Here is a 26,332-nt window from a genome sequence, read left to right on the forward strand (position 1 = left end):
GAGGCAGAGGCAAGCAGTTCTCTGAGTTCAAGACCAGCCTGATCTACAAAGTGAATTCCAGGACAGTCAGGTCTACATAGAAAAACCCTGTCTCAAAAAAAAAAAAAAAAAAAAAAAAAGCTTATATCTTTAAAAAGATTTAGCACACAAGGTTTTGTGTAAGCCTTGGACTAAAATTATGACATTTTTTCCCCTTGGCACATTTTATTTAGTGGGAAATATCTATCTCCATTTGTACAAAAATGTAAAAGCCTTAGGACCCCTTTGCTTAGCTAATGACCCAATGACTACAGGTCTAGTTGCAGTTTGAGGTGTTCCTTCCATCTCTGTCTGAAGAAGACTCAACCTAACGCCTTGTCTTTTCTTTCTCCCAATTCCTTATTCTAGGCTTGACTCAAAGCCAGTACCAAGATGAGGACATTGATATCTCTGACTTGGGGAGGGGCTTCCTGCTCTAGGAATGGGGCTGGCTCCTGGGGACCTGACTCCCCCTTAAAAGAACCCACAACGATTCCCAGGGCTTTTCTTTGGATTCTCACCACAGGATCTCCTCTCCTTGGAGATGGCCCTGTCGGGTGTTCACAGGACTGGTTCTCTCCATTGAGAACCATGTGGGCTACCCTGGACACTTCCCCCATCTTCAGTCTAGGTAATCAGCTCATCATCCCCACACAATGGCCTCTTCGTCCAGGAGCCATGAATCACCTATCATGTCTACCAGACTCTCATGAAGGAAGATAGGACCCAAAGTCTGACTCAGCTCCTAAATACAGAAAACATGTTCTCTCGTGAAGGGAAGGAGTCAACACCCATCCCAAAACTGACAGAAAAAGGTGAATGTGTCTCTCAAAGACCCTACAGACAGAGACCAGACACTTCTGTACAAGCACCCACTCTCCTCTGGGATGCTCATGGAGGGACGGATGTCGCTGTAGCCAACTGGCTGAAGCAGAGCTTCCGGTTCTGGGGCACGGTGTCTCACTACAGTCTTCACTTGTTAGCATTGGCCTCATCCTGTTACTTTTGTTCTCACAGGGTGATGTGGAGCTCATTAGTCCTGGCCGTCATTTTCTGGTTGATCCTTGACACTGCCAAATTGGGCAATCAGCAGCTGGTGTCCTTTGGCGGTCTCGTGATGTACATTATCCTGTTATTTCTCTTTTCCAAACATCCAACCAGAGTAAGTACAGACCGGTCCCGGGACGAGGAGAGCATAAGACTCTAAAATAGTGGCTGAGAAAGAATCTAACTAGGCAAATTTTTCTCCCCACCGCCCCACCCCCTGCAAGTCCTTAAGGTGGCGAGAAAATGAAGGTGCTTGTCTGAATTATTTTATTTCTAGCAATTTTCAGTTACACAAGTAAAACATCCCTCATGCCTACTCAGGGAAAGTCATTCCCTTTGACACATATTCTACTCCACCCTGTACTTCTGAGTTTTGAGATGGGAACTTATATATCACAGGCTAGCCTTAAATTCTTTCAAGGATGACCTTGAACTTCTGATCCTCCTGCTGGAAATCAAAACAGGTGCAGCAATACCCAATTTATAAGAGAACTGAGGACCTGAATGCTAGGCTTTGCACATGCTAACTAAGCCGTCTACCAGTCTTCAATCCTGTGTTTTATGGAAATGCTGTTTATGATTTGGGCTTTTTTATTCTCAAAATTTGTCCTTATACACTCCTCCCTTGTTGCATCCAATTTTCAACCCCCCCTTTTTCTCCTTTTTTTGTAATCAGTCTACAGCCCATGAGATGAGTTTGAATTCTAAGACTAAAAGCTTTTACCTACAAATCACAATGGCAGGCTGCAGAAGTCCTAAGTTCTTTTTGGCTGAAAGGATGACCCACAGAAGAAACGTTAATCAGAGACCGTGTTGACCTAATACAACGAAAAGTATTTGCCCTGCTCAGAGGAACATCTCCATTCTCTGTGCCATCAATCCCAAGATTTTAGGTCACTCATTTCTGCTCTGAGAGAAGTGTAGACGGCAGTCCGTTTCTTCTGTCATCCTAGGTCTGCAATAGAGGTCTTTGCTCCCTTTATTGGGGAACAAGAGTCTCTCAACTGAGCTGAATTTCATCTAATTCAGTTATAAATTGTCAGATAAACAACCTTTGAACACAGAAAAATCAATTTCTACCTTTCCATTTTCCAAGTGAAGAAATAATTGTACATGCAACTTTTACAATTTGACCGGGTGTCTCAGAGACAATTCTTTGTGTCCAAGGTATTTCTCAGGACTTCACAGTTACATAAGTTCTCAGATTTTGCACCAAGGTTTATACAGAGTGGATGCAGCCCTGATATATGCATGTATTACAGAATGGTTCTCTGAAGTCTCTTTGTAGTGAGCGGTGGGAGAATGCAGACTTGCTGCTACCCATACTGCTGAGAATGGGTGACTGCTGAGGGCCCGCTCTAGAAGGACATTTCTAACATCCCCTCTGAGGCTCAGAGAACACTGTGGAAGAGGGTTCAAGACAAACAGAGGATCCAGAGACAGGGAGTAGGGCTCCGAAATGCCATCCAAGGCACTACACAACCTTTGCATTGAGTTTACTTGTATGGGGTCTGTCTTAGTTTCGCTTCTTGTTGCTTTGACAAAATCAACTTAGAAAGAAAGGGTTTATTTTGTTCACAATTCCAGGTTATAGCCCACCATTGTCGGATAAGTAAAGTGGCAAGAACATGAAGCCGCTAGTCATATTATACACAGTCAAGAGCGGAAAGCAATAAATCAGTGCATTCATGCTTGAGCTCAGCTCCCTTCCCCACCCTTACACAGTTCAGGAGAGCCTGTGTAGGGAATGGAGCCACCCACAGTAGGCAAATCTTCCCACTTCAATTAATGTAATAGAGATAATTCCTAACAAATACAGCCACAGGTCAACCTGATCCTTTATTGAGCTCTTCCCAGATAGTTGTATGTGCATCAAATTCGTGGGTTCCTGAATTGTTTCAGGCTATTGATAAATTCTGGGAAAGGCATGGTCATTGTCTTCAGTTGTGTGCCCACTGCTGAACCCACCAGACTCAGTGGATAGCTCCAATCCACGGTCACACAGACAGCCCTGTTTAAACTCAGTGAGTTATGAAACCAAGCAAACAGACAGGAATGTGAGAAAGATTTGTAAGGATAAGCGGGATAGACAGGGTGGGAGGGAGATAGGCAAGGCTAGGGAGTGAGGGTGATCAACGTGATTATGTACATGTATGAAGTTGTCAAAGAACACATTTAATCAATTGGAAAAACATTCTCTGCTCCTGGCCTCCCCAACCACATGTGAGAATGCTCCGAAGGGGACAGTGGCCCCTTGAACATCTATGTTGAGGTCACCCTTAACTTCCTAATAAGGAAACTACAACCAAAAGGGGTCTGTTGCCACTTCCGAAAGCTGTCTCTGCATGACCAATGTTTTGTTGTTTCTTTAAGTCTCGTTACAATAGTGAATGATTTTGTGAATGAAGTTAGCGCAATATTTAATGGTCTCCATCTTTCTCCGCAGGTTTACTGGAGGCCTGTCTTTTGGGGAATCGGATTACAGTTTCTTCTTGGGCTCTTAATTCTTAGAACTAAGCCTGGATTTATTGCTTTTGATTGGCTGGGGAAACAAGTTCAGGTGAGCAGTTCAAAAGAAAATTGGGTGATCCAGAACAGGTGGTCAGAAATGCAAAGCCAGCCTTGGCTATAAAGCAAGTGAAAAGCCAACCTGAGCTTCAAGAGAGCTTATCCAAAAAAGATTTCTTTGTGTTCTTGTACTTTTAACATTTGGGTGTAACCCTCAGGACATTTTTTTTAAGTAGGTAATTTATCTGTAATATTGTACCCTAATTTTAATTCCATAGCACAAATTAGATTTGCTGCTTGTCTCGAATACATTCATCTACGTAGCTGATTAAGCCGGCTGCTGTCCCTACCTGTGGCACCCATTGGCCACGCCCCTTTCCCTGCCGTCCCATCACCCTGCCCAAGGGGTGGCACACTTCTGAGATAGTTCCCCCAAATAGAGAACAGGCCTTCTTCTGTGTCTGGTGGTAACTAGGGCCATCCTCATGTAGCACCTATGACTTATGGGAGCCGATGACCACAGTCAGAGCAAGGCAGACTAAGTGTTAGAAGTGGCAGAAAGTCTAGATGTTGGGATGCTTTAAAAGGAGGCTTCATAGCGTTCGCTGGAGGAGCAATGCTGAGAACATGAACTTCCCAAATCTGCCTGATGGCTTTGCTGGCCCTCATCCATCCCTGCAGGGCCTCAGGCTCATCTGTGGCTTGTGACTCATGGTTTGTAATGACACCTCTCTCTCTCTCTCTCTCTCTCTCTCTCTCTCTCTCTCTCTCTCAGACTTTTCTGGGGTACACTGATGCCGGAGCTATGTTTGTCTTCGGGGAGAAGTATACAGATCACTTCTTCGCATTTAAGGTAACTCCAGGTATCTTTTCTCTGCCTGCCTGTTAAAATTAAAGGAACGCTAACGCTGTAGACACAATGTGTTTTTAGGGATATTTTAATAGATTTTTTACAAATCAGATCCTGCACAAATTTCCCTGGTTGGTGTCTTGCTGTGGACTAGCAGGGAAGGGTGAGGTATTGCAGGAGCAGACTCCAAGGAGAGCCATTATTTTTGTTATGGCCATTCCATTTTCATGACTTCGTCTAATCTTTTTTCTTGGTTCATTTTATTTAAAAAACCGTATGGGATTGGAGTCACAGGCAGTTGTGAGTTGTCATGTGGGTGCTGGGAGCTGAAACTGTCTTCTGCAAGAGCAGCAAGTGCTCCTAACCACTGAGCCATCCCTCCAGCCCCTGACTTCCTCTAATCTTAATTACTTCCCAAAGACTCCATCCCAGATGCTTATTAAATGTCTACCATGTGAACCTTAGGGGACACATTCAAACCAACCCCATAAAGAACTTAAAGAGTCGGATGCTGTCCAGAGGACAACTTCTGGATGGAGACATCTGTAGCTCAGAGGGACTTTGCTTCTGTTACGGCACATCCAGGGTCGAAAGGGAGGCAGAGGGGAAGCTTAGTAGGGAATGCATGGTACTTTTTGCATCCACCAGTGACCACGTTTTCACCCCCACCCCACCCACAGGTCCTGCCCATCGTGGTCTTCTTCAGCACTGTGATGTCCGTGCTCTACTACGTGGGATTGATGCAGTGGGTCGTCAGAAAGGTACTGGGATGAGAGGCGCTTTAGAACGGCCTCTCTCCTCTCTCTCTTGAAATCAGACTCTACTTCTCTGGGATGTACTGATGGAGAGTTAGTTCAGATTCAAAGTCCGTTACTCAGGCACTGAGAATACATCAGATCTTTCTAGACTCTCCTCTACCACCATCTAAGTTCTTAGAATCCTACCCATAATCCTTCATGCATCCATATCAAGAATGTTACCATGCTCACTTCGACAGCTCATATACTAAAATTGGAACAATACAGAGAGTATTAGCATGGCCCCTGTGCAAGGATGGCACGCAAATCCATTAAGCGTTCCATTAAAAAAAAAAAAAGAATTTTGCCTCAGTGCCCTTCAAAGGGACTGACTTGCAACCCACTGGGCATGTCCATGAAACCACAGACGTTACTTCTGCAGAGAGGGAACAGAGGTCAAATGCCTGCCCAGGGAAGCAGCATTGCTGTTTCCTTGTGGTTTCTACATAGGTCCATAGCCTTGGCTTCTCACAAGGTCCTCCAGGCCTTGCAGGTAGTGCAGAAACAGAAACAAAAAGATGTTGCTTTTGCTCTTGAGATTTTTATAAGCATAGAATTTTTTTAAGCAAGTAAGTCACACTCTTGCTGCCCCAACAATTGACTTCTCATCTTTGTCAGGACACACGGGGCTAGAGAGATGGCTCAGTTGTTAAGAACATTTTCTGCTCGAACTGAGTTCAGCTCCCATCACTCAAAACCAGGGGCTCACGGTCAGCTCCACTGACATCTTTTGGCCTCTGTCAGCACTTGTACACACGTGGCCACAGCCACGTGTACAAATATACACATGCATAAATAAAAAGCAAAAAATGAGTGTCAGGCAGAACAAAACACTGGCTTCATGCCTAGAAATCAGAACAGAGGGAAACCAACTGAGCCCCAGGATCTCTTCAAGGATGGCTTCCAACAACTTCCGGCCTCGCCTTAGGCTCCACCCCTTAAATGCCTCCTCTTCCTAATAACACTGTGGCTGAGGACCAGACCTTTAATATGTAGATATCTGGGGGGTCTCTCTATTCTAACTATGCCACAAAGCCATACAAAAGTGAACCCCCAAAAACATGCTCATTTGAATTAAATAGGGAAAATCCTTTCAGTCACGTCCATCTTAGTACTTCCTGTGGGCTAGCCTTGAATAACCGCTCTGTGCCTTAGTCTCCTCTTTTGCAATACGGAGAACAATAGCATCTGTTCCAAAGAGCCAAGAATAGATGGATCACTCAGGTCTGTTGCTTACAGTCCTTCTCAGACACAGAAAAGCTTTCTGTCAGTGGTAGTAATGATTTATTCATTACTTTTATTTAATCTGCAGAAACCCATTTCTATAGTGCTCAAAATGATACAATGGTGCAGACTTAGACTCGAGTAGGAAGACTTGGGTTGATTGACCCGGTCTGGAGGAGTCTCAGGCATGTTCAGCCCATCGCCAATCACCAATCTGCCATCAACCGTTAAAGACCTCAGTGTCTTAACACAGTGAGATGTTCACTCGACTGTTAAGTCTTTGCTATATAAACAATTCTTTGCTGACTTGGTCCTTTTCTTTCTTTTAGGTTGGATGGTTGATGCTTGTCACTATGGGGTCATCCCCCATTGAGTCTGTCGTTGCTGCCGGCAACATATTTGTTGGGCAAGTAAGTTGTGATCACAGAAACGAAGCAAAGCAGAGCAGCTGCTGATGGGATTGTTCTCTTTCCAAAACAGATGAAGACGAGTTCATGGATGCATCGTCTCTTCGGGGTGGAGTGAAGAGCATGAAATAAGAAATCTCTAGCACCATGCACACACACACACATGTGTGTATGCATGTTTGTATGTATAGAAAGGGAAAGGAGGGAGGTTATGTTAGCATGGAATTGAGCTACTGAAAGCTCAGAGAGAGAACACCATTATTTTTATCAAATCATAGGGCTTCTTGTATACACATTCTCCACAAACCTTTATCCATTCCTGGGGCCTTTGGCCAGCTCTGCAGAGGCTCGTGATTGTTCACCTCAGATGTCTGAGCTACAGATAGTGAGTAGGGACCCTCTCGCTCTCCACTGCAATGCCTGTGATGATGAAGAAGACAAAGCTACCCACCAACCGTCCTACAGGCACACACTCAAACCTCATCCCTGATGTGTTTAGCCATCCACCTTCACTGAGCCTGCAGAAAATGCCTCAGATTTGTTTCTTCTCCTCAAAGACAAGCTTTTAGTCTACCATCCTCACTTCTCTAACCCATCAGATGAATAAACACCCCTTTGTCTGAGGGCCGTTTAAACAAAGAACTGAATCCCTCAACATTGAAGCAAACCTAAGCCACGGACAGGTTAGGAATGGCAACGAGCTGCATCACTCAGGATACATAGCTTCGGAGAAAATGGAATCATGGAATCCCCCAATGAGGACATGGGAATCCTGCCAGCAACTGCCCAAATAAAGTGGACTTGAGGCAAAAACCATACCACAGAAAAATGCATGGCTCCAAGTCCCAGGTTTACAGTGCTCAAGGCAGGCTGAGCCTTCTTGGTAAGGCTGGCTCAGTAGCCTGAAGCAGTCTTTAGTGTGTGTGGTGGTAATGCTTCCTTCCCTAGGAGCTGAAATTATAATAATTACAGTCATAAACTCTCTCAGGACTAATTAAGGCACCATCTTGAGATGATTGCTGGTACCTGTGGGGTAAAAGGTCTTGCATACTGGGCTCCTATTTAGTCTATAAATTGAGACTCAGCACATTCAATCTCACAGAACAATTAGACATAATGAGCAGAAAATTGTAAAATTGCACGCATGCGTCTGTGGCGCTCAATTTGACAGTTAATATGCCCAAAGTGCTGCTGTTATTGATGGAGAGCCCACATTGCAGGCTGCCTGCCCTTTGTAATGAGATTCAAGCCTATTCCACCATACCCTGGCCTGTCAGAGTCTCAGTCATGAAAGGGCCCATAGATACCTGCTCCTATTCTTTTATCTATAATGGTCTCTATTTCCACAAAACATGCATGAGTCTGTCAAGATCATCTTGAAGACAGAAAGTTATAGTGGTTTGGAAATCTCCAGTCTATAAGGCCGGAATACTAGGTGGAGATACTTGGCCAATCTTCAGGAAAATATCCCAAGTCCTCATAGCATCCAGCCCAAAGTAGGGTGGAGGACTCTGTTTAAATAGCCCCACATATTACAAGATTTACCCAGGACTACACATGCACACTGATCTAGAGTTCAAATGACCAGGACAGCAATGGTTCTGGACGTGCTGCAAAAGCTGAAGCACCTTGGGCGCATGGATTCTCTGCGGTGAGAATCTTCGGAGTCTAATTAACTTACACAACGTTCGGTCTCTTCTTTTCTGTTGTTACCGTTCTTATTTCTCATCATCGTTGAAGAGACCTTGTGAAACTGCTCCTTGTGAAAATATGAACAAAAGTTGCTCCCGGTTACTTTGGCATTTGAAGCCAGGAGCCCCAAGGAGTTGGGTACCAGAATCACCTGGAAAGCACAGACTGTGGGGGCAGGGGCACTCTCAGAGTTTCTGGTTCCAGGTGGAGAATTTGCATTTCCAGAGTTCCTGGTGACCTCTGGAGAAGGTCTGAGTCTCTCTAAGACTGCAATAGGGAATACAGTGTCAAGCACCTGAAAGGTAACACTTAGCTTTTGTCTCCAGACCGAGTCTCCACTGCTGGTCCAACCATATTTACCACACGTCACCAGGTCAGAACTCCACGCCATTATGACAGCTGGCTTCGCTACGATCGCTGGAAGCGTATTGGGTGCCTACATCTCTTTCGGGGTAAGAATGTTTGGGATATAATTAAGTAAGTCTGATCTCCTACTTCTTTATTGTTTCTTTTCCTTTCCTGTTGTTGATGGAAAATGACAAGAAAGTTTCCCCCTTGTTAGCGTGACAAAAGTAGCCACTGTTGCTTTGGTGTTTGGACATAGCGACCCCAAGGAGACTGAGGTCTTCGCTTCCATATTGCTGCCACCTTCCTGTAACTATATCAACCACTACAAAGTGAAATTATACGACAAGGTTATTTTGCCTAAAAATTTCAATTTGGGGGAAACACAAAACCCATTACTGACATCAGCCAAAACAGTCTAAACCAGTGGTTCTCAACATGTGGTCGTGATCCCTTGGGGTTGGATGATCTTTTCATAGAGATCACCTAAGACCATTGGAAAACACAGATATTTTCATTACAATTCATAACATGAAGTAGGTTGTAATACCAGTGGAGGAGTGCCACAGCGGATGGATGGATGGACTTGTCTTAGAGAGAGAGAGCAAACAGGCAAAAAGTCAAGTATGCTTCTATGTCCTTTTATCTGGGCTGCAACCATAAAGTGAGGTCCACAGTTAGTGTGAATCATTTTGTTTCAAATAACCTGATCAAGAAAATTGCTCACAGAAGTGCCTGAGGCTAGATGCAGTGTCTTAGTCAGGGTTTCCATTGCTGTGAAGAGACACCATGACCATGATAGCTCTTATAAAGAAACGATGTTTAATTGAGGTGGCTCACATTTTCAGAGATTTGGTCCACTATCATCATGGTGGGATACAGGCAGACAGGATGCTAGAGAAGTAACTGAGAGTCCGGCATCTTGTAGGCAACAGGAAGTGGACTGAGACATTGGGCAGTATCCTGAGCACATATGACACCTCAAACCCACCTCCACAGTGACACACTTCCTCCAACAAGGCCACACCTCCTAATAGTGCTAGTCCCTTTGGGGGCCATTTTCTTTCAAATCACCACATGCAGTCAAGTTGACAAGATTAAACCTCCCAGTCTTGGAAGAAAAATCCAGAATAGTTCCAGGGTTGGACAGGCTAGAAGGGAGTAGACCAGCAATGAGGAAGAAGAAATAGTTTACAACACGAAGGAGAGAGGTGTGTTAATGATGTGTGAAGACAGATAGGGTTTCGAGAGAGAAGAGGCAGGGGGAGGGACCATCCATCTCTGCGCATGACCCGGAGGCCCTTTCTCCATCTTCCTTCCACCTCAGACTCCAGCATCTGAACTGAGGATGTGACAAGATGCAGGCTACAGGGGACAGCGGTGAAGCAGGATTAATAAAAACTCAGAGAGGGAAACTGGGGTTCAACCTGGAGATCAGAAAAGCAAAGCAGTCAGCCACTGGCTCTTACCTGAACCTCAGTCTGAAATGGCGACCCTGCCTCCAGGATCTCAGAACGAGACTGAGACTGAGCGCTGTCTCCTCCCGTTTTATAATCCTCTCTGGGGCTGGGTTTAAATGTGTGCACCACTGAGATTAAAGGCATGTACCACCTGGTTTCTATTGCAATTTCCTTATCTACTGGGATTAAAGGTGTGTGTTATTGCGGTCTGGTCTGTAAGGCTGACCAGTGTGGCTGTTTTACTCTCTGATCTTCAGGCAAGCTTTATTTATTAAAATACAAATAAAATGTCACTACACAACAGAATGTTCAGAGAGACAACAGAGAGGCTAAGAAATCTTTGAAAATTCTTACAACGCAGGATTAATTCTCAACCCAAATGGCCAGATTTGGGTGTTGTGCTTTTTCCACGGAGGTGTCAATTGACATGAATTCCTGTCTTGACCTCTGACTCCCGAGGCGGCAGGACTGGGCATACTGGGAGAGGCTATTCTACAAGACCTCCCAGGAGACCCTGTTCTCTGGCACGGGATAGAACGGGCCTCTTCTTTTCCACAGGTGTCCTCCACACACTTGCTAACCGCCTCAGTCATGTCTGCACCTGCGTCCCTTGCTGTAGCCAAACTCTTCTGGCCAGAAACAGAGAAACCCAAAGTGACCCTCAAGAATGCCATGAAAATTGAAAATGGGTAAGTCGACAGATTACTGAATTTATAATCGTACAGGCTGGAGAAGGAAGCACAGACGATCTTGGCTTTAGAATGATATGACATTCAATTTCCCAGTGACTCCTTAGAGTTTAAGAAACAAAACAACCTCTCTTTTAATGCTCAGGAAAGTCTTCCTACACACCTGCTTCTGAAGCGTCCGTTATGAAGGCGCTTCTGTGTAAATACACCAGTGTTCGCTGAGCCCTGCTTTAACACTGTTGGGAAGTCACAAAATGGCTGCTTCCCAGGTCACTTGTGAAACCAAAAAGCTGCTTCATTCTCCTCTGTTCTACAAAAAAGAAATAAACCGGCAAAGGGGCTCCAGGAGCTAAGATGTTGATAAGTATCCCATTACATCACACAATGCCAAAAGTGGAAAATTCATGCCACTCGGCTTTGTTTTATGCACAGGTTATTTAAAATATTGCATAGGGCTTGCGGGAGAGTTCAGCAGGTAAAGCCACTCACCATCCAGGCTTGAAGACCTGTGATTTCCGAGGGCACTGAAAGGCAGGAGGACAAAAGTAACTCCATGACATATGTGTCCTATGTATGTGTCCTATGAGCTTGGCACATTCATCATGCTCATATGAGAAGTAATAGAAAATAATAAATATCTAATTACTCTCAAGTCATGTATATTAGGTACATATAAAATATCAGTTAATAGCCTCCTGGTGGTGGCGCATGCCTTTAATCCCAGCACTTGGGAGGCAGAGGCAGGCAGATCTCTGTGAGTTCGAGACCAGCCTGGTCTACAGAGCTAGTTCCAGGACAGGCTCCAAAGCCACAGAGAAACCCTGTCTCGAAAAACCAAAAAAAAAAAAAAAAAATATCAGTTAATAAAGTTATATTTTAAGCCTTACCCTCGTCCCACAAGAGCCCTTGTTATGGATAATGCAACTATCCCAAACACCAAAATATGAAATACTTTTGGCCTAAATAATGGGGATAAGAGATAGCACCCTGAAGGCTCCATTTAGAGTCAGAACCATGAAGATTTGCATGGTATATTACATAAGGCATGCTGTGTAAGGAGGCAGCCACGTAGGTGATCAGTATAGTGGGGGAGGTGGGTAGATTTAAGGGTAGACTTCTGACATTACAAGGGTTAATGGGAGATCAAAGAAGAGCCCACAATAGGAGTCAATCTGTTGGTGCGAGGGTTTCAAGACAGGGTTTCTTTCCTTGTCTGTCCTGGAACTCACTCTGTAGACCATGCTGGCCTCAAACTCAGAGAGATCTGCCTGCCTCTGTCTCCCAAGTGCTGGGATTAAAGTGACTCAGTCTTAAAGGAAGTGGAGTGATACAGGCTTTGTTTCAACTGTTAGTTTTTAGAGCCAGGAGATTCTATAAATACTCCCTGGTAATGACTTTTGATAAATAGTTTTTAAATTTATACAATTTTGTCACCTCTGGGTTTTTTATTATAAATATCCCCAGGTTAAAAAAGCACTATTGGGGGATGGAAAGATTGCTCAGAGGTTAAAGAGCACTGGCTGCTCTTCCAAAGGTCCTGAGTTCAATTCCCAGCAACTACATGGTGGTTCACAACCATCTATAATGAGATGTGGTGCCCTCTTCTGACCTGTAAGGATATATGCAGGCAGAATATTGTATACATAATAAATAAATCTTTAAAAATAAAATAAAAGCACTATTGGATTAGAGGTGGTAATGGGTTTGATACTTAGCATGCATGGAGCCCAGGATTCAATCTCCAAGGCTGATGCAGCAGTGGCGTCCACATCCCCACTGGGGGTAACAATCCTGAGCCCCGTGGTGATTCTGAGGCTGTAAGAGCCTGAGGACTTTGACCAAGGTCTGCGCCTAAGGGTTCACCTCATGCCCGGCAACTGTGATTGGGCCATGGCTGTGCTGGAGCATCCATTCAGAGATACTCCATGGTAATTCTGGAATTCCCACTTTTCAACAAAGCGATTCAAGAAATTTCCTGGAGGCGGCAACACAGGGCGCATCCTCGTCCATCCCCCTGGTGGCAAACATCGCCGTGAATCTGATTGCCTTCCTGGCCTTGCTGTCTTTTGTGAACTCGGCCCTATCCTGGTTTGGAAACATGTTCGACTACCCACAGTTGAGTTTTGAGGTATGACTCTGTCATGTTTTGTTTCTGAATATCTTGAAGTTTAGAAGCCGGGTACAGTGGCTCGTCTTTCATTCTGTCACTTAGGAGGCCATGAGTTCAAGGCCAGTGTGGGCTACAGAGGGAGCCCTGGTCCCAGAAAACAAGTCATGAAAGTGCAGCCGCCTTTCCTAACCAACTACGTCATGCTCTCTCATACACTCTGGACACACCCATCACACACACACCCCCCACACACACACCACACACCCCCCATACACACACACACACACCCCACACACACACACCACACACCCCCCCCACACACACACACCCCACACACACCCCACACACACACACACACACACCCCACACACACACCACACACACACCCCACACCACACACACACCACACACACACACACACACCACACACACACACACACCCCACACACACACCGCACACACACACACCACACACACACACACCACACACACACACACACCCCACACACACACACACACACACACACACACACACACACACACGCGTCATCTCGCCCTGTGCTGTCTTCTGTCATCCTCTTTCCCCAGAGCAGTCATTCTCTGCTGACCTCCCCAGAATGCGTGCTGCTCCCAATGACCCAGTTCTTGCTTCAGTATGCTTTCTGTGCTGTAACAGAACACTTGACTGAGAAGCCTATCAGGAAAAAAGAATTGTTTATCTTGCCATTCTGAAGGCTGAAAATCCACCATCGGTGTGAGGGTCATATCTGGTAAGACCCACACATGACAGAGAAAATGAAAAGGGGGGACCAAGGAGCTGACCGTCTTCAAACAAATGTTCTCTCAAATAATGCATTCCACAGAGAGCTAATGCAATATCTAAGAAAGATACTCAGTGATTTTAAGGGCTGTGCATCCATTAACACCACTACACGGGAATCAAGCCTTGACACCAGTTTTTTGAGGATCAAGCATATGCTCCTGATACATAAAGAAGGGCAGCTCAGTGTAAGGGGTTCTTTGTGCCCAGAAGAGGCAGGAACAGTCCAGTCACTGCAGGGGACGGGGTGGCAGAGTTAGAGGCAAACCACTTAGTGCCAACACCTGTCTCTTGCAGCTCCTCTGTTCCTACATCTTCATGCCCTTTTCCTTCATGATGGGAGTCGACTGGCAAGACAGCTTTATGGTTGCCAAGCTCATAGGTTACAAGACATTCTTCAATGAATTTGTGGCTTATGACCACCTCTCAAAATTGATCAGTTTGAGAAAAGCAGCCGGACCCAAATTTGTGAATGGCGTACAGCAATATATGTCGGTATGTATGAATTTTATCACATAAATACATGGTGACTGTAGCTCTGTCTGTCGGGAACAGGACGGACAGCAGAGTGGAACAATCCAAGAACTTGGTCTCATAGCACTCACAATGAGCACAGCATAATTTTCAGTCAGGTTATCTTGACCATGTGATATGTGTGTGACGAAAGAAAGAAAGGGAAGGAGAGAGGGGGAGGGAATTTAAAGACTATAAGCACACCTGTAATGAGATCTGGTGCCCTCTTGAGGAAGAATCCTGGTCAGTCATCCTCACCAACTTAGACCATGAAATCCAACATGAATATGGACAAGTTCAACAGAATCGCCATATAAGGGCTGCCCATGCATGCTACAGCTTATGCCAGGGCATAAATTTTATTTTTTTCAAAAGCAGTCCTAGGGTCCTATGAGCTGGGACAGGTATTAGTGCACTAAGGCAAGAGCACCGAGGACACCACAGGCCTCTGCTAGCCACCCTTGTGCTCCAGTAACTTAACATCCAAGGTCGGCAGCTTATGATGAGGCAGGCTCCTCTGGGCTCACAGTTTCCGAGGTTTCAGCTCATGATCCTCTGACCTTGTTGCTCTTCTGTACAAAGTAGCTCATCAGCATGGTAGCATAGAGCAGGGGGACTGCTCACCACAAAGTAACTGGGAGATAAAGAAGGGGGGAAGGGACAGAGTCTCAATATCCCCTCCAAGGGTGTGGTCTGGCCACCTAACTCCCTTTACTGGGCCTGACTTCCTGTCCTCATCTGCTCTTCTCTTGCTGTGATAAATGCTATGGCCCAAAGCAACTTGGGAAAGGAGAGGGTTGCACTTCCAGAAAGTTCATCACTGAGAGAAGCCAAGGACAGGAACCTGGAGGCAGAGCCCACAGAGGAGCACTGATTCCTGGCTACTCCCAGGCTCGCATTCAGCACCTTCTTACATAGCCCAGGCCCACTTGCCTAGGGATGGTACTGCCCACAGGGGGGCCAAGCCTTCCTACCTCAATCAGCAATGAAGAAAACACCCACAAACATGCTGAAGGTCAGCCGATAGAGGCAGTTCTCCAGTTGAGGGTCCCTCCCTGAAGATTCTAACCTCCCGCCTTCAGCACCGAGGTCTTTGGGAGCAGGACTGATTTCTTGGAGCTGGTGGCTGACTGTGAAGGCCTCTTCAACACTGTGGTTTCGAAGAAACTGACTACACACCCTGTACCTCATCAACCTCAAAAGATAATGAGGTGCAATTGCTGGTATGAAAGGGAGAAGGGGAAGATAAAATATTTCTGTCTGTGAGTGAAAACTGTGGGTCAGTCACCCCATAATCATGCAAAGAGGCTCTCACCTTCTTGGGCTTTGATGGAGTGTGGAACTTAACTTGAATGAAGATGTCTTTGCAACTGAGTGTCCAATTTATTTCCTTCCAAAGATCAGAGTCATCACCTCAAAAAAAAAAAAAAACCCGGAGAAATGAACATTTCTAACTATGCAGTCTGTCTCTGGAACAAAACATGTGGAGTGAACGTCCCCAGCATTAAACCTATAGCCCCAGTACTGAGATGCTCACCCAGAGACCTCCACTTCCTCCCTGGACTCCCAGAAACCAAACATAAGGATTATATAAGTGGAGTTACCTCCCAAAGGCATCCTCATGAGAATGACTTTGTGGTCAGGGGCTCTGTGCCCCCAAATGAGATAGGAGTGGGGTTCCTGGGTCTTCTGTCCTCACAGTTCATTTTTGTGGTAAGCCAAGAGCGGGATGTGGACAGCCATCTTCATTGTTTGGCTGCCATCTGAAGCAGTTTGTTTCCCTGCCCAGAGTAAACAATGGGCTAAATTAACCGACATGTTTGCTACTTCCCTGTTGTCAGGAGAAAGCGCTTTTGTTAATGAGCAAAGCAAGCTGCCAGTTCTGGCAGTACTAATGGCGTCTCTGAAAAGCTTGTTGGAAAGGCGGAGCCCCAACTGTAGAAATGATTCCATTTGGAGTGAGCCCAGCCAAAGGCAGGCATATGGGGTACATGTGAAAACAGCTCGGCGGTCTCTGCTATTGTCGGGTTGCAGTGGGAAAAGCAGTTACCCCAAATTTCTGAGCATCTTGGCTCACACACAGGAGACCATTACCTTCTTAGTATGGCCCATCTCGTTCCATTGTATAATCATTTACGTTTGGGGGCAAAAGAAAGTGGCATCGGCCCAGCCTCCGTTTCTACTGGTAAAACCCTACACGGCCTCGTCTGCACACACCTCTGCCAGGTTCCTGCCAGAAAGAGGCTAGTGGGCTCCGGCTGCTGAAGTGTGAAATGTCTCCTATGGGGTCTGGGGCAGGGTGCTACACCTTTTCTCAATCTGCTGTCCAGGGGCCTCTCAGGCCTGGATCCTAGTGTGAAGCTGATGCGTCCATTTTCCATACTTGCTCTGACAAGTGTATAGGTGACACCGTTTTTACTTTTAGGGTAAGTGACTTATCAGTCTGGTCTCATTGATGGTGCCAGGTAGACAAAGAGTGTTGTTTTGAGTGTGCACTGAGTATAGTCATCCTGTATTCACACTCACATTCCTAAGCAGTCTTCCTGTGGCCTGCATTTTTTTTTCTCCCACGGGAGTAGAAACAGACGGTGATGGTTGAGTGTGGCACTGTCTCGTTGATGGGCTCTTCCTTGTAGCCACTGCTGTGGCTGTGTTCTTCTCCAGGGCTATTCAGGCAGCATGTGTCACCTCGGTGAGACGCCACTGGTTCACCACGAGAGCAAACTCATTGTGTGACTCTCCTAATGCAATGCATAAGCAGCCCAGACGCTTTACATCCTGACAAACTTAGGATAGGCAGTCGCTGCTTTTTAAATTTAGTTCTTTCAGTAACTGACAAAATACCTAAAATAAATCCACTTAAAGAGGATTTATTTTGGCTCTCCGTGCAGTGGTTGGCACCTCCCCATCGCTCCATATGCTTATTGCCAATTTGCATATCCTGTAGCAATGCTTCCAAAGCTTGGACAGTAGTCTTCTTGTTGAACTATAGCAGCTCTTCATATATTCCAAGCAAGTCCTTTGTCTGCACATATATAGTATAAATATTTTCTGAGACCAGCTTCTCATCTCCACCAGCTAGTACTGTGCCTTCTACAATGGGGCAGGTAGCCAAGTCAGATGGAACATTAGAAGTTATTTAATGAGCAGGAAGTAGCTTTTCTAGACCTCAAGGCCTCTCTAATCCCCAGCCTGTTGGCAGTGGTCCTTGAGCCTACACCATTCTTTCCACTCTCCCTCAAAGGTGAGGAGCACAAGGAAACCATCAATGGTTATCTGACAGTCAGCAGTGTGTGTGGTTATCAGCATTAATCCTATAGCCAATGAGGCCCAGTTGGGGTGTCAGATTTCTGAAGGGGTGGTCAGATCACGTACACATCAGTGTTTATGCTTGTTTACAGATTCGTTCTGAGACCATTGCGACTTACGCCCTCTGTGGTTTTGCCAATTTTGGTTCCCTGGGAATAGTGATCGGCGGACTTAGTAAGTGAAAAGAATATTCTTCCACCACAGCTGTGGACTTCACAAGTCTGTCCTCTAGTGTTCTGTCAGAAAAATGGCTCTTCAGCTGTGAAGTCCCCTGGGGCCTGTGTTTATCTCTGCTCTGGACTAGTTTTCCTATGCACACTCTAGTATTCAAGATAAATATGTTCAGGCATACAGATGCTTCTCTCAAGCCAATACAATCAGTCACTTGTTTATCAGGGCTCATAGAGTTATAACAGCCATCTGAAGGGTTCTTGGGGGCCCACGGCATTTGATGTCTGCCATGGGCATTGACATAGACGGTGACAGCAACTAGACATCATCTTGTTGACAGTTTCTTCCTGGTAACATTGGCATTGCCTTGTTCTCAGTGTTCTGTGGGCCCTCTGGATAATTTCATGACTTGTTTCTTTTTGGTTGACCTGAGTCCAGTCTCTAAAGAATGGACTAAAAACTTGGGTTTCTAAATTGACTTAATCTCCAATTAAGTCTCTTTCTCTTCCAGCATCCATAGCTCCGAGCAGAAAGCGCGACATTGCCTCTGGAGCAGTGAGAGCCTTGATCGCAGGGACCACTGCCTGCTTTATGACAGCCTGCATCGCAGGTATGGCACTGATCCTTCGTGTCCTGGATGCCCATAGGGAGGCAGGCTTCCAGGCTGCACACACAGCATATGCTGCCCCAGGAAGCTGAGAATTGGAGCTGGGCTACGCACACTGTAAAGTGAAATGCGTGGGGTGGAGTGAAGAAGCCGAGAACAGAAGGAGGGTTCTGGGATTTTGCTAAATTGCGACAATAAATGGCACTCTGTTCCTTTCCAGGCATACTCTCTAGCACCCCCTCAGATATCGACTGCCATCACATTCTGGGGAACACCAACTTACTCAGCAACACAACCCAAGTGCTATCTTGTTGCCAAAGTCTGTTGAGCAGGTACTTTTTTATTATTCCTACAATCTCTAAGTAATAATCAAATCCATCTTTCGTGTGCCCTTTCCTGAGGGAGGTGTGGACAAATATCTGTTCACCCCAGATAGGGCTCGACAACAGACAAAAGTAGACAGTTCCTCGAGGCCCTGCTTAGTGAACCAGTGAGTCTATTAGGTTTCCTTATAGAAGTGTGGGTGGACCCAAAATGGTAGTATCAATGCGAACTCTCACACCATTATTGGTGATGACTTACTGAAGCTGTCGTGGAGTCCCCGGAGTCCCCGCCTTCATTGACCTTCCATGAGCTGCAGAGTCCAGCACCCCCCAAGGTCGCATGCAGTTGAGAGGTGGGAAGTCGTAGATGAATTCCAGGTGACCTCTTGGCCTTCCTTACCCATCTTCTTAGAGGGAATGCTAACCGCTCTCTGACTAGTACCATAGACTTAGCTATCATGGTATTACTGCACTTATTTGGTTGCCATGACTACTGGGCCAAGCTCCATGACAATGGGCAGAGAGGCAGATAGTGTGATCACGTTGTTTTTGGAGCAAACAGCCCTACTGTAGTCCCAGCATAAAGACCATATCCATACATTTCAACTGTCGCGTGAGAAAACTCACGGTATTTCGGACAACCTTGGATCTTGTTTTTTCAGAGAAAACTAGAAAGCTAGAAAGTAAAACACTTCTAGGCTGCACACAAGTGTGTAGTGTGTACCCCTGTGCACGGTGCTCTTTGTGTGAACAAACTCACTTGAACCCTGCAATCACCATGTAAGTTCGGCACAACCACACTTTTCCTTTGCATTTGAAGCTTCAGGGAGGCTGTGTCTAGTCAAGCAATATTAGTCCCAGCATTATCAAGACAGGAACTTCCGGCCTGTCCCCAAAGCCAATGTCCTTGATTCCTGCTGCTAGGATCTCACTCTGGCCTCACCTCAGGTCCCCAGTCCTAGAGATCTCAGTTGAACTTGGATGAGATACCAAGAGTGTAATATTTATTCCAGAGTGACGTGGAGCAGCCTCAAGGGGTAAGAGTGGACAATGGCCAACCCACATTTTTTGATAAGTTTTGTATTTATGTTACTGTTTAAAGTCCTTTCCTGAGGAGTGTTTTCTTGTCTGGGTGATTGGCAGCCCTGTTTAGGTTAGTTCTTAAAGGGGAGGGACATAATTTCTTCTCTACAGAAACCTTCTAACTAGATAGAGATGTCAGGATCTTCTAGGCAGTTTATAAAGGTCCTGTCTCCACCCGGGGGCAGAGATCGCACCAGACCTCACTCTCAGGACCACAGAGAATGTGTGGCGGAGCAGATGAGAAGAACTAGAGAAAGAAATCTGTAAACTCAGCCATGCTTCGCCAGGAATTGCCTTTCTTGGGCAGATAGCAACAGAGCCCGCTGCCTCAGCCTGCGCCACAGAGCCTGCTGCCTCAGCCTATGCAACAGAGCCTGCTGCCTCAGCCTATGCAACAGAGCCTGCTGCCTCAGCCTGCGCCACAGAGCCTGCTGCCTCAGCCTATGCAACAGAGCCCGCTGCCTCAGCCTGCGCCATAGAGCCCTGCTTCCTCAGCCTGCGCCACAGAGTCCGCTGCCTCAGCCTGCAGACCTTCTGTGTCTCTCCTCTCACACAGCATTTTAAAGTTCAAGGCGGTGCAGCTGTGATCCGTCACCATTCCTTTGCCTGTCACTAATTCTCACTAGCACAATTACCAGGGGCATGGGACTTAGGGCAGAGCTGATTCTTTGGGATGGAATCAGGTCTAGGTGACCTCAAGATTGCTATTTTCTAACTATCTACCTACTGGGTTTTTTTTTTTCCTTTTATTGCCTCATTTTCAAATGCATCCAGGTGGTCCTGACAGCTTGCTAACGCGCACTGGTGAATGAGAGGCTAGGCTCCCAGAGACCCACGCCATCCACCTCCACCCTCTGCAGTTTTGATTTGCAAAACCGGTGTTTGCGCATGTTCTTATTAATGTACAGCAGTCTTAAATTTTTTTGAGGTTTTGGTTTGATGTATATAAGCAGCTGCATGTGTGTCTTTTCACTGTGCGTATGCAGTGCCCATGGAGGCCAGAAGAGGGCATTAGATTCCCCCAGGGCTGGAGTTAGCTGTGAGCTGATGTGTGGGAACTGAACCAGAGTCTTTCAGAGGAACAGCCAGTGTTAACTTCTTACTCATCTCTCCAGGCCTCTGCAAGTGTTTGTTTGTTTGTTTGTTTTAATACGAATTGATGCTATCCTGTCATTGCTATTCTGAGATAAATACGGGGAGTCCTCAAGGCCACCCAGAGTTTGAGAACCAAAAGTAACCAACCCTCAGGAATCTCTGCCTTAACGCATCCTATCCAGCGTGGGAACGAGGAAATCGGCTTCCTGCCCTTACCATTTTCAATGCATCACTGTCTACTCCCCTCCAGTGTCCTGAGACCCAGCTAACGGTTTCATTCTGCTTCCCCAGCACCATCATCAAGGGACCAGATGAAGTCATCCCAGGAGGAAACTTCAGCCTCTACGCTGTGAAGAGCTGCTGCGAGCTGCTGAAGCCATCGACTCTGAACTGCAGCTGGGTCCCTCCTGCTACACCATGAGCTCAGCCCTGCATCCGACGGGATTCTGAATGCAGATGCTAGGCTTTCTGCTCTGGAAGGGATAGCAAGCATTGCTCCAGGTTGATGACTCCAGCATGGACTCAGCTTTAATGGCAAAGAAGGAAGAAAGTCTGGAGTGCATCCTTCCTGCGACAGTGTGTCCTGCTTCCTCCCTTCTCAGCCCACCTCTTCCCATGGAGAGCTCCTATGATGACGTCCCAAACCATGGTGTGTGATCTCCAGTCCAAATAATGTTCTATTTTCAAGGATTTCATGAGAAAATATGTGTGTGTGAGCATCTATGTGGTAGCTATCAACAACTGGACTATGACTCGGCCATACCCTCTTTCAGTGCTCTAAGTATTTCAGAGAGATGGGATTTAAACACATCTCAAGGAAGGCCATCCTACCTTCTCTCAAGGCTGTCTGAAATACCTTCAGTTTGACTCTCATGGGAAGAAGGGCTAATCTGCAATGACCTACTCATAGGTTACCCTCTCCTTAAATCAAGAGTCCTTCAGCAAATCACAGAGGCCATGTGGAACCCAATCTAAGTCCGCAAACTTCAGAGAATTCTAAGCAATCAGTTTACAGAAACTTTGGCTGCAGTTCCTCCCCGAAACTTTAACGTCTCACAAATCTTTTTCTCCTATATGTAAAATGCTCAGTTTCAGGACTGAAGTCTCGTGAACTTCAGGAATTTGTAAGCATTCAGGCCACATCTTCTTTAAATTAATATATTTTCTTAAGAATATCTTTTACCTGTTCTTTGACAGTTTTACACGTGCATATAATGTATCTTGATCATGCCTAGCCCCAGCTCCCAGTCTCCCTTCCCTCTCCTCTCAGACATGGCTCACCATGCCCCATCTCTTTGCTTTGTAACTCACTGAGTCTCTCACTGCCTGCTGGGGGACTTGATCTTCTGCAAGTAACCATATCTATATTAAGCTCGGGAAGGCAGGCCCGAGGCATGTCCAGAAGACAGTATTTCACTGTGATCTTCCTATTGCCTGGCTCTCACAGACTCCCCACCCCTGTGTGTTACCCCTGTGTCTTGAGGGAGTTTGTAGAAATGCCTGGCTTTTGGATGAGCACTCAGTAGTCACTAATTCTCAGCACATTTATCAATTAGGAGTCTCTGCATTGCTGAATTTGGACTTAATCTATGTGTCCATTTCTAGTATCTAGGCCAAAGAAGCAGCCCCTATAGGGGGCTCGCAGACCTTAGGGAAACATGTAGAAACAACATGACACCTCCTAAAACTTCTTCTGGGAGCCAGATTTGGCCCACTCCTGTAATCCCAGCACTTGGGAACGGAGACAGGAAGATTATGAGTTCCAAACCAGCATAGGGCACCTAGCAAGACGGTGTCTCCAAGCAACAACAACAGACTTCTGCAAGGTCATAACACCCTTCCTTTCCACAATATGCTATGAGCCAAAGAAAGACCTGTGGCACTCATGGTATCTGTGGCCACAAATGAATTGTCCTGTCACAAGAAGAGAACAGTGACCACTTTAAAGAAATAATACAGTAGGCTACCAAGGTGCCTGATATCCATGTCTCTGTCCTTGGGTAGACTGTATTTACAGGCCTGTGAATTATTATTAATGTGCAATTTTGTTATGTTCTTGATGACAAGATTGTAAAACATTACTCCTCAGTCAGAAAGACCTGTAAGGACCAACCACGAAGGGAAATCAATGCTGACCGAGACGGGAATGCCTTTCATCGATTCTCCCATCAACCAGCAAGACATCACACGTGCTTACTGAACTCTGGGTTTGGAAGATGTCAGCGGAGCAGTGCAGACACCAGGCCGAGGAAAACCTCAACACCTCTGAGTCTCACGGGGACTCCAAAGGGAGAGCCTCGCCGGGGAAAGGGTGATGCAGCGCCTTGAATGGTTTATTCTGTCTCCCTTCTGAGCATACACAGGAGCAATTTTTAAAATAATCTACATGTAAATAGTCGGAATTATTTGTGGTTTTTGCTCTAGGTTTGGTGGAATGGAAGGAGGAGTTGCTTATCCAAAGGATGTTTTATACCTGAAGTGAAAAGGTCAAGATAGTCTAGTTTTTTTATTATTTACATCAGTCCCAATCTTTAGACTTTAGGAAAATCCATTCGCATGTCTTTGTAAGCCTTAAGGTTTCATTGCAGCCGACGGTACGACATCACGAGTGGCAATTATTCCCGCGTTGCCTGTTTTTTGTCTGCTGTAGCTATTGTCTTCTTTCTGATGCTTGCTAACGCACTGATTTTTTTTTTCTCTAGTATGTTTTTCTTCCTGAGAACCACCAAGAGAACCTCTTGGCTGCTTTTAGTGTGCCTGTCTGTCAAGCTAGTTTTGTTTTTGTTTTTGTTTTTTTGGGTTTTTTTTGGTTTTTGTCATTATGTTTCCTTGAATGTTTAACTCTTCTCTGAGTTTACTGGCTTGCTTCAGGGAAATCAGTTGCCACTGTGTTTGTCAACAGGTTTTCCTCCTGAGTTTGTAAAAATGGACATTTGTGATGAAAGCAATGATTGTGTTGAAAACTGGAAGAGAAAAACCTAACATATGTAATAGTTTTATATAAACGTAACTAAGCTTCTTTCTCTCCACTCTGGCCAGCAGAGTCAAAGAGGTCACTGGTAATGGACTGGTATACGCACCTTGCTTCTCGTTAATACAACATACAGGAGCATGAAGGGAGTGTGTGACTATGAAGACCAAGCATTTGCAGGCTACATCCCACTTCCTCTTTACAGCTGGTGAAATACCTGGAATACTCCTACACCTTTCTGTTTAGAGTTCTGGCTTTAGCTCTTCCTTCTCGCCTTTTTTAAGTGAGGTAACATAATGCCAAGGAGGGGATGGAGTTAGACATTCCCCAGAGTTCAGATTTTGAGTATTTCCCAAAGGTCTGTGGGTTGAAGGCTTGGTTCGCAGCCTGTGACACTGCTGAAGGTGGTGGACGCTCTATTCGCTGTCCCCAGGCCGTGTAAATAGAACCAAGTTAGATCACCTGGTAAAGTGGCCACTGTCACTATGCAACCCTTCATGGCCTGGAAGTCACTATGTAGACCAGTAAGATGCTCCCTAAAAGAGAGTGGGATACAATCAAACAATGTGTAAGTTAAGATTACCACATAGCCATCATGTTTTTAAAAAAAAAAAAACAGTAAAGCATAAGATCAATTTTAAAGTATCATTTCAAGGAGATGTTTTATATTCCCTTATCAAATGAAGACTTTAGAATCCAGTGTGCCTACCTCAAACGAGGTATTGAAATTTTACCAGAAATGCTTTATCTGTATTTAGATTGCATAAAATTTAAAATTAAAAAGTAAATTCACATACCCAGGTTCTCCTAAGCATGCTGAGTCTCCAGATAATAGAAATTAATGGCTTTTAAATATCAGCTCACTGCTGCCTCCTCGAGAGACTGCTAAGGGAGGTGTTTGGGGCCATTTGATTTTCTCTGGCTTCCATAGGCACAGAAGCAGTGGCTACCGTTCTCACAGCTCATTCTCTCCCCAGCTGCTCACCGTTCTGTGCCCCCAGGTGTTCCAGGCCTCAGCTGGCCCACAACGGGACATTCACTTTGGAGAATTCTGCAACCTAAAAGTTGCCAAAAGCCACAGGATATCAAATAAAGATTCCAACATCGGGTGTGGGATACCTGCCTGTAGTCGGACCACTGGCACCCCGATAATGACACGGAGACTTATTAATTACGAGAGCTCAGCCGATAGCTTAAGCTTGTCTCTAACTAGCTCTTATAATTTAATGTCTATTAATTTGCTTTCTGCCTTGTGGCTTTATTACCTTTATTGTACACTGCCCATGTCCAGCTGGGGACTCCACTATCTTCTTCCCAGTGTTTTCTCTGCCCCCAAAATCCCACCTACCTATTGTCCATGGCTTGGGATTCCTAGACCCCAAGAGCGAATCTACTCCTACTATTTTCTAAGTACATATTTCTCTGCCCACAGATTAGTGTAGCCCTCAGACCTCATCAGAGAACTTCCTCTGGCATTGGACAGTGGCTAATGCAGAAACTCAACTAATCAGGGTGCAGAAAATCAATGTCTGTAGAGCGCTCAGCCTTAGATGAGGAATTTATATCTACCCTTTCCCACTGCTCAGGGAGCACCACAGAGAGAGGCCAGTGGCGAAGGTGCAGTCTCAATAGCGAAGAACCCAGAATAGAGGGGATCATAAAAAGGAGGTAAAATGAAAATACGTTGGGCACATGCATGATTTTTTTAAAAAATATTTATTTATTTAGTATACAATATTCTGTCTTTGTGTATGTCTGCAGGCCAGAAGAGGGCACCAGACCTCATTACAGATGGTTGTGAGCCACCATGTGGTTGCCAGGAATTGAACTCAGGACGTTTGGAAGAGCAGGCAATGCTCTTAACCACTGAGCCAATTCTCTAGACCATATTTTTCAGAGAATTAACAAAAATGTGTTTTTTTTAAATCCCCAACCTTCTCTTTACATTGTATGAAAGTGCCTTTTCATACTTGGCATTATGGTCCCAAATGTGAGATTCCCAATTTTATAAATGAGCCCTCTGTCCCTGGGGAGACCTTAGCATCTCAGCCAAGAGTAGACTAGAGTCGTGAGATACACATCATTTTCTTTGTTCTCCCCTCCCCCATTGGTAAAATCAGCATATCCGCACACCTGAGTGACAGGGTCCCTGGAGCTAGGCAGAGCTCTAATCTGCATTCATTTTGCAAATATCCCCACCTAACTGCTATCAGATTTCTGTAGTTTAATTAGGCTGCCAGGGAACTCTAAACAGCAGTGACGTGCCCTGCCCAGGGGGCTGAGCCCCAATTCC

At 45.6% G+C, this 26,332-nt stretch overlaps 1 protein-coding gene and 1 non-coding gene across 2 annotated transcripts in view; both read left to right on the forward strand.

The window, feature by feature from the left end:
* Positions 1 to 24,102, forward strand: part of LOC121453353 (solute carrier family 28 member 3) — a 53,319-nt gene extending 29,217 nt beyond the window's left edge. The window contains exons 6-18 of the mRNA XM_041660072.1: positions 1,036 to 1,180; positions 3,512 to 3,625; positions 4,349 to 4,426; positions 5,104 to 5,184; positions 6,774 to 6,854; positions 8,870 to 8,995; positions 10,907 to 11,037; positions 12,997 to 13,165; positions 14,265 to 14,462; positions 17,882 to 17,963; positions 18,472 to 18,570; positions 18,788 to 18,899; positions 21,360 to 24,102. Of these exons, the coding sequence (XP_041516006.1) occupies positions 1,036 to 1,180; positions 3,512 to 3,625; positions 4,349 to 4,426; positions 5,104 to 5,184; positions 6,774 to 6,854; positions 8,870 to 8,995; positions 10,907 to 11,037; positions 12,997 to 13,165; positions 14,265 to 14,462; positions 17,882 to 17,963; positions 18,472 to 18,570; positions 18,788 to 18,899; positions 21,360 to 21,489 (1,546 nt within the window). The 3' untranslated portion in view covers positions 21,490 to 24,102. The remainder of the gene's footprint in view (positions 1 to 1,035; positions 1,181 to 3,511; positions 3,626 to 4,348; positions 4,427 to 5,103; positions 5,185 to 6,773; positions 6,855 to 8,869; positions 8,996 to 10,906; positions 11,038 to 12,996; positions 13,166 to 14,264; positions 14,463 to 17,881; positions 17,964 to 18,471; positions 18,571 to 18,787; positions 18,900 to 21,359) is intronic.
* LOC121453727 lies at positions 5,405 to 5,511 on the forward strand. Its single transcript, XR_005975048.1, has one exon. It is a non-coding gene; the product is annotated as a U6 spliceosomal RNA (small nuclear RNA).
* Positions 24,103 to 26,332: the final 2,230 nt, after the last annotated feature.

This window comes from Microtus oregoni, unplaced genomic scaffold, assembly GCF_018167655.1.
Source record: "Microtus oregoni isolate MIOR12 unplaced genomic scaffold, Mior012 000011F_ref0000422, whole genome shotgun sequence".
Classification (NCBI taxonomy): Eukaryota; Metazoa; Chordata; class Mammalia; order Rodentia; family Cricetidae; genus Microtus; species Microtus oregoni.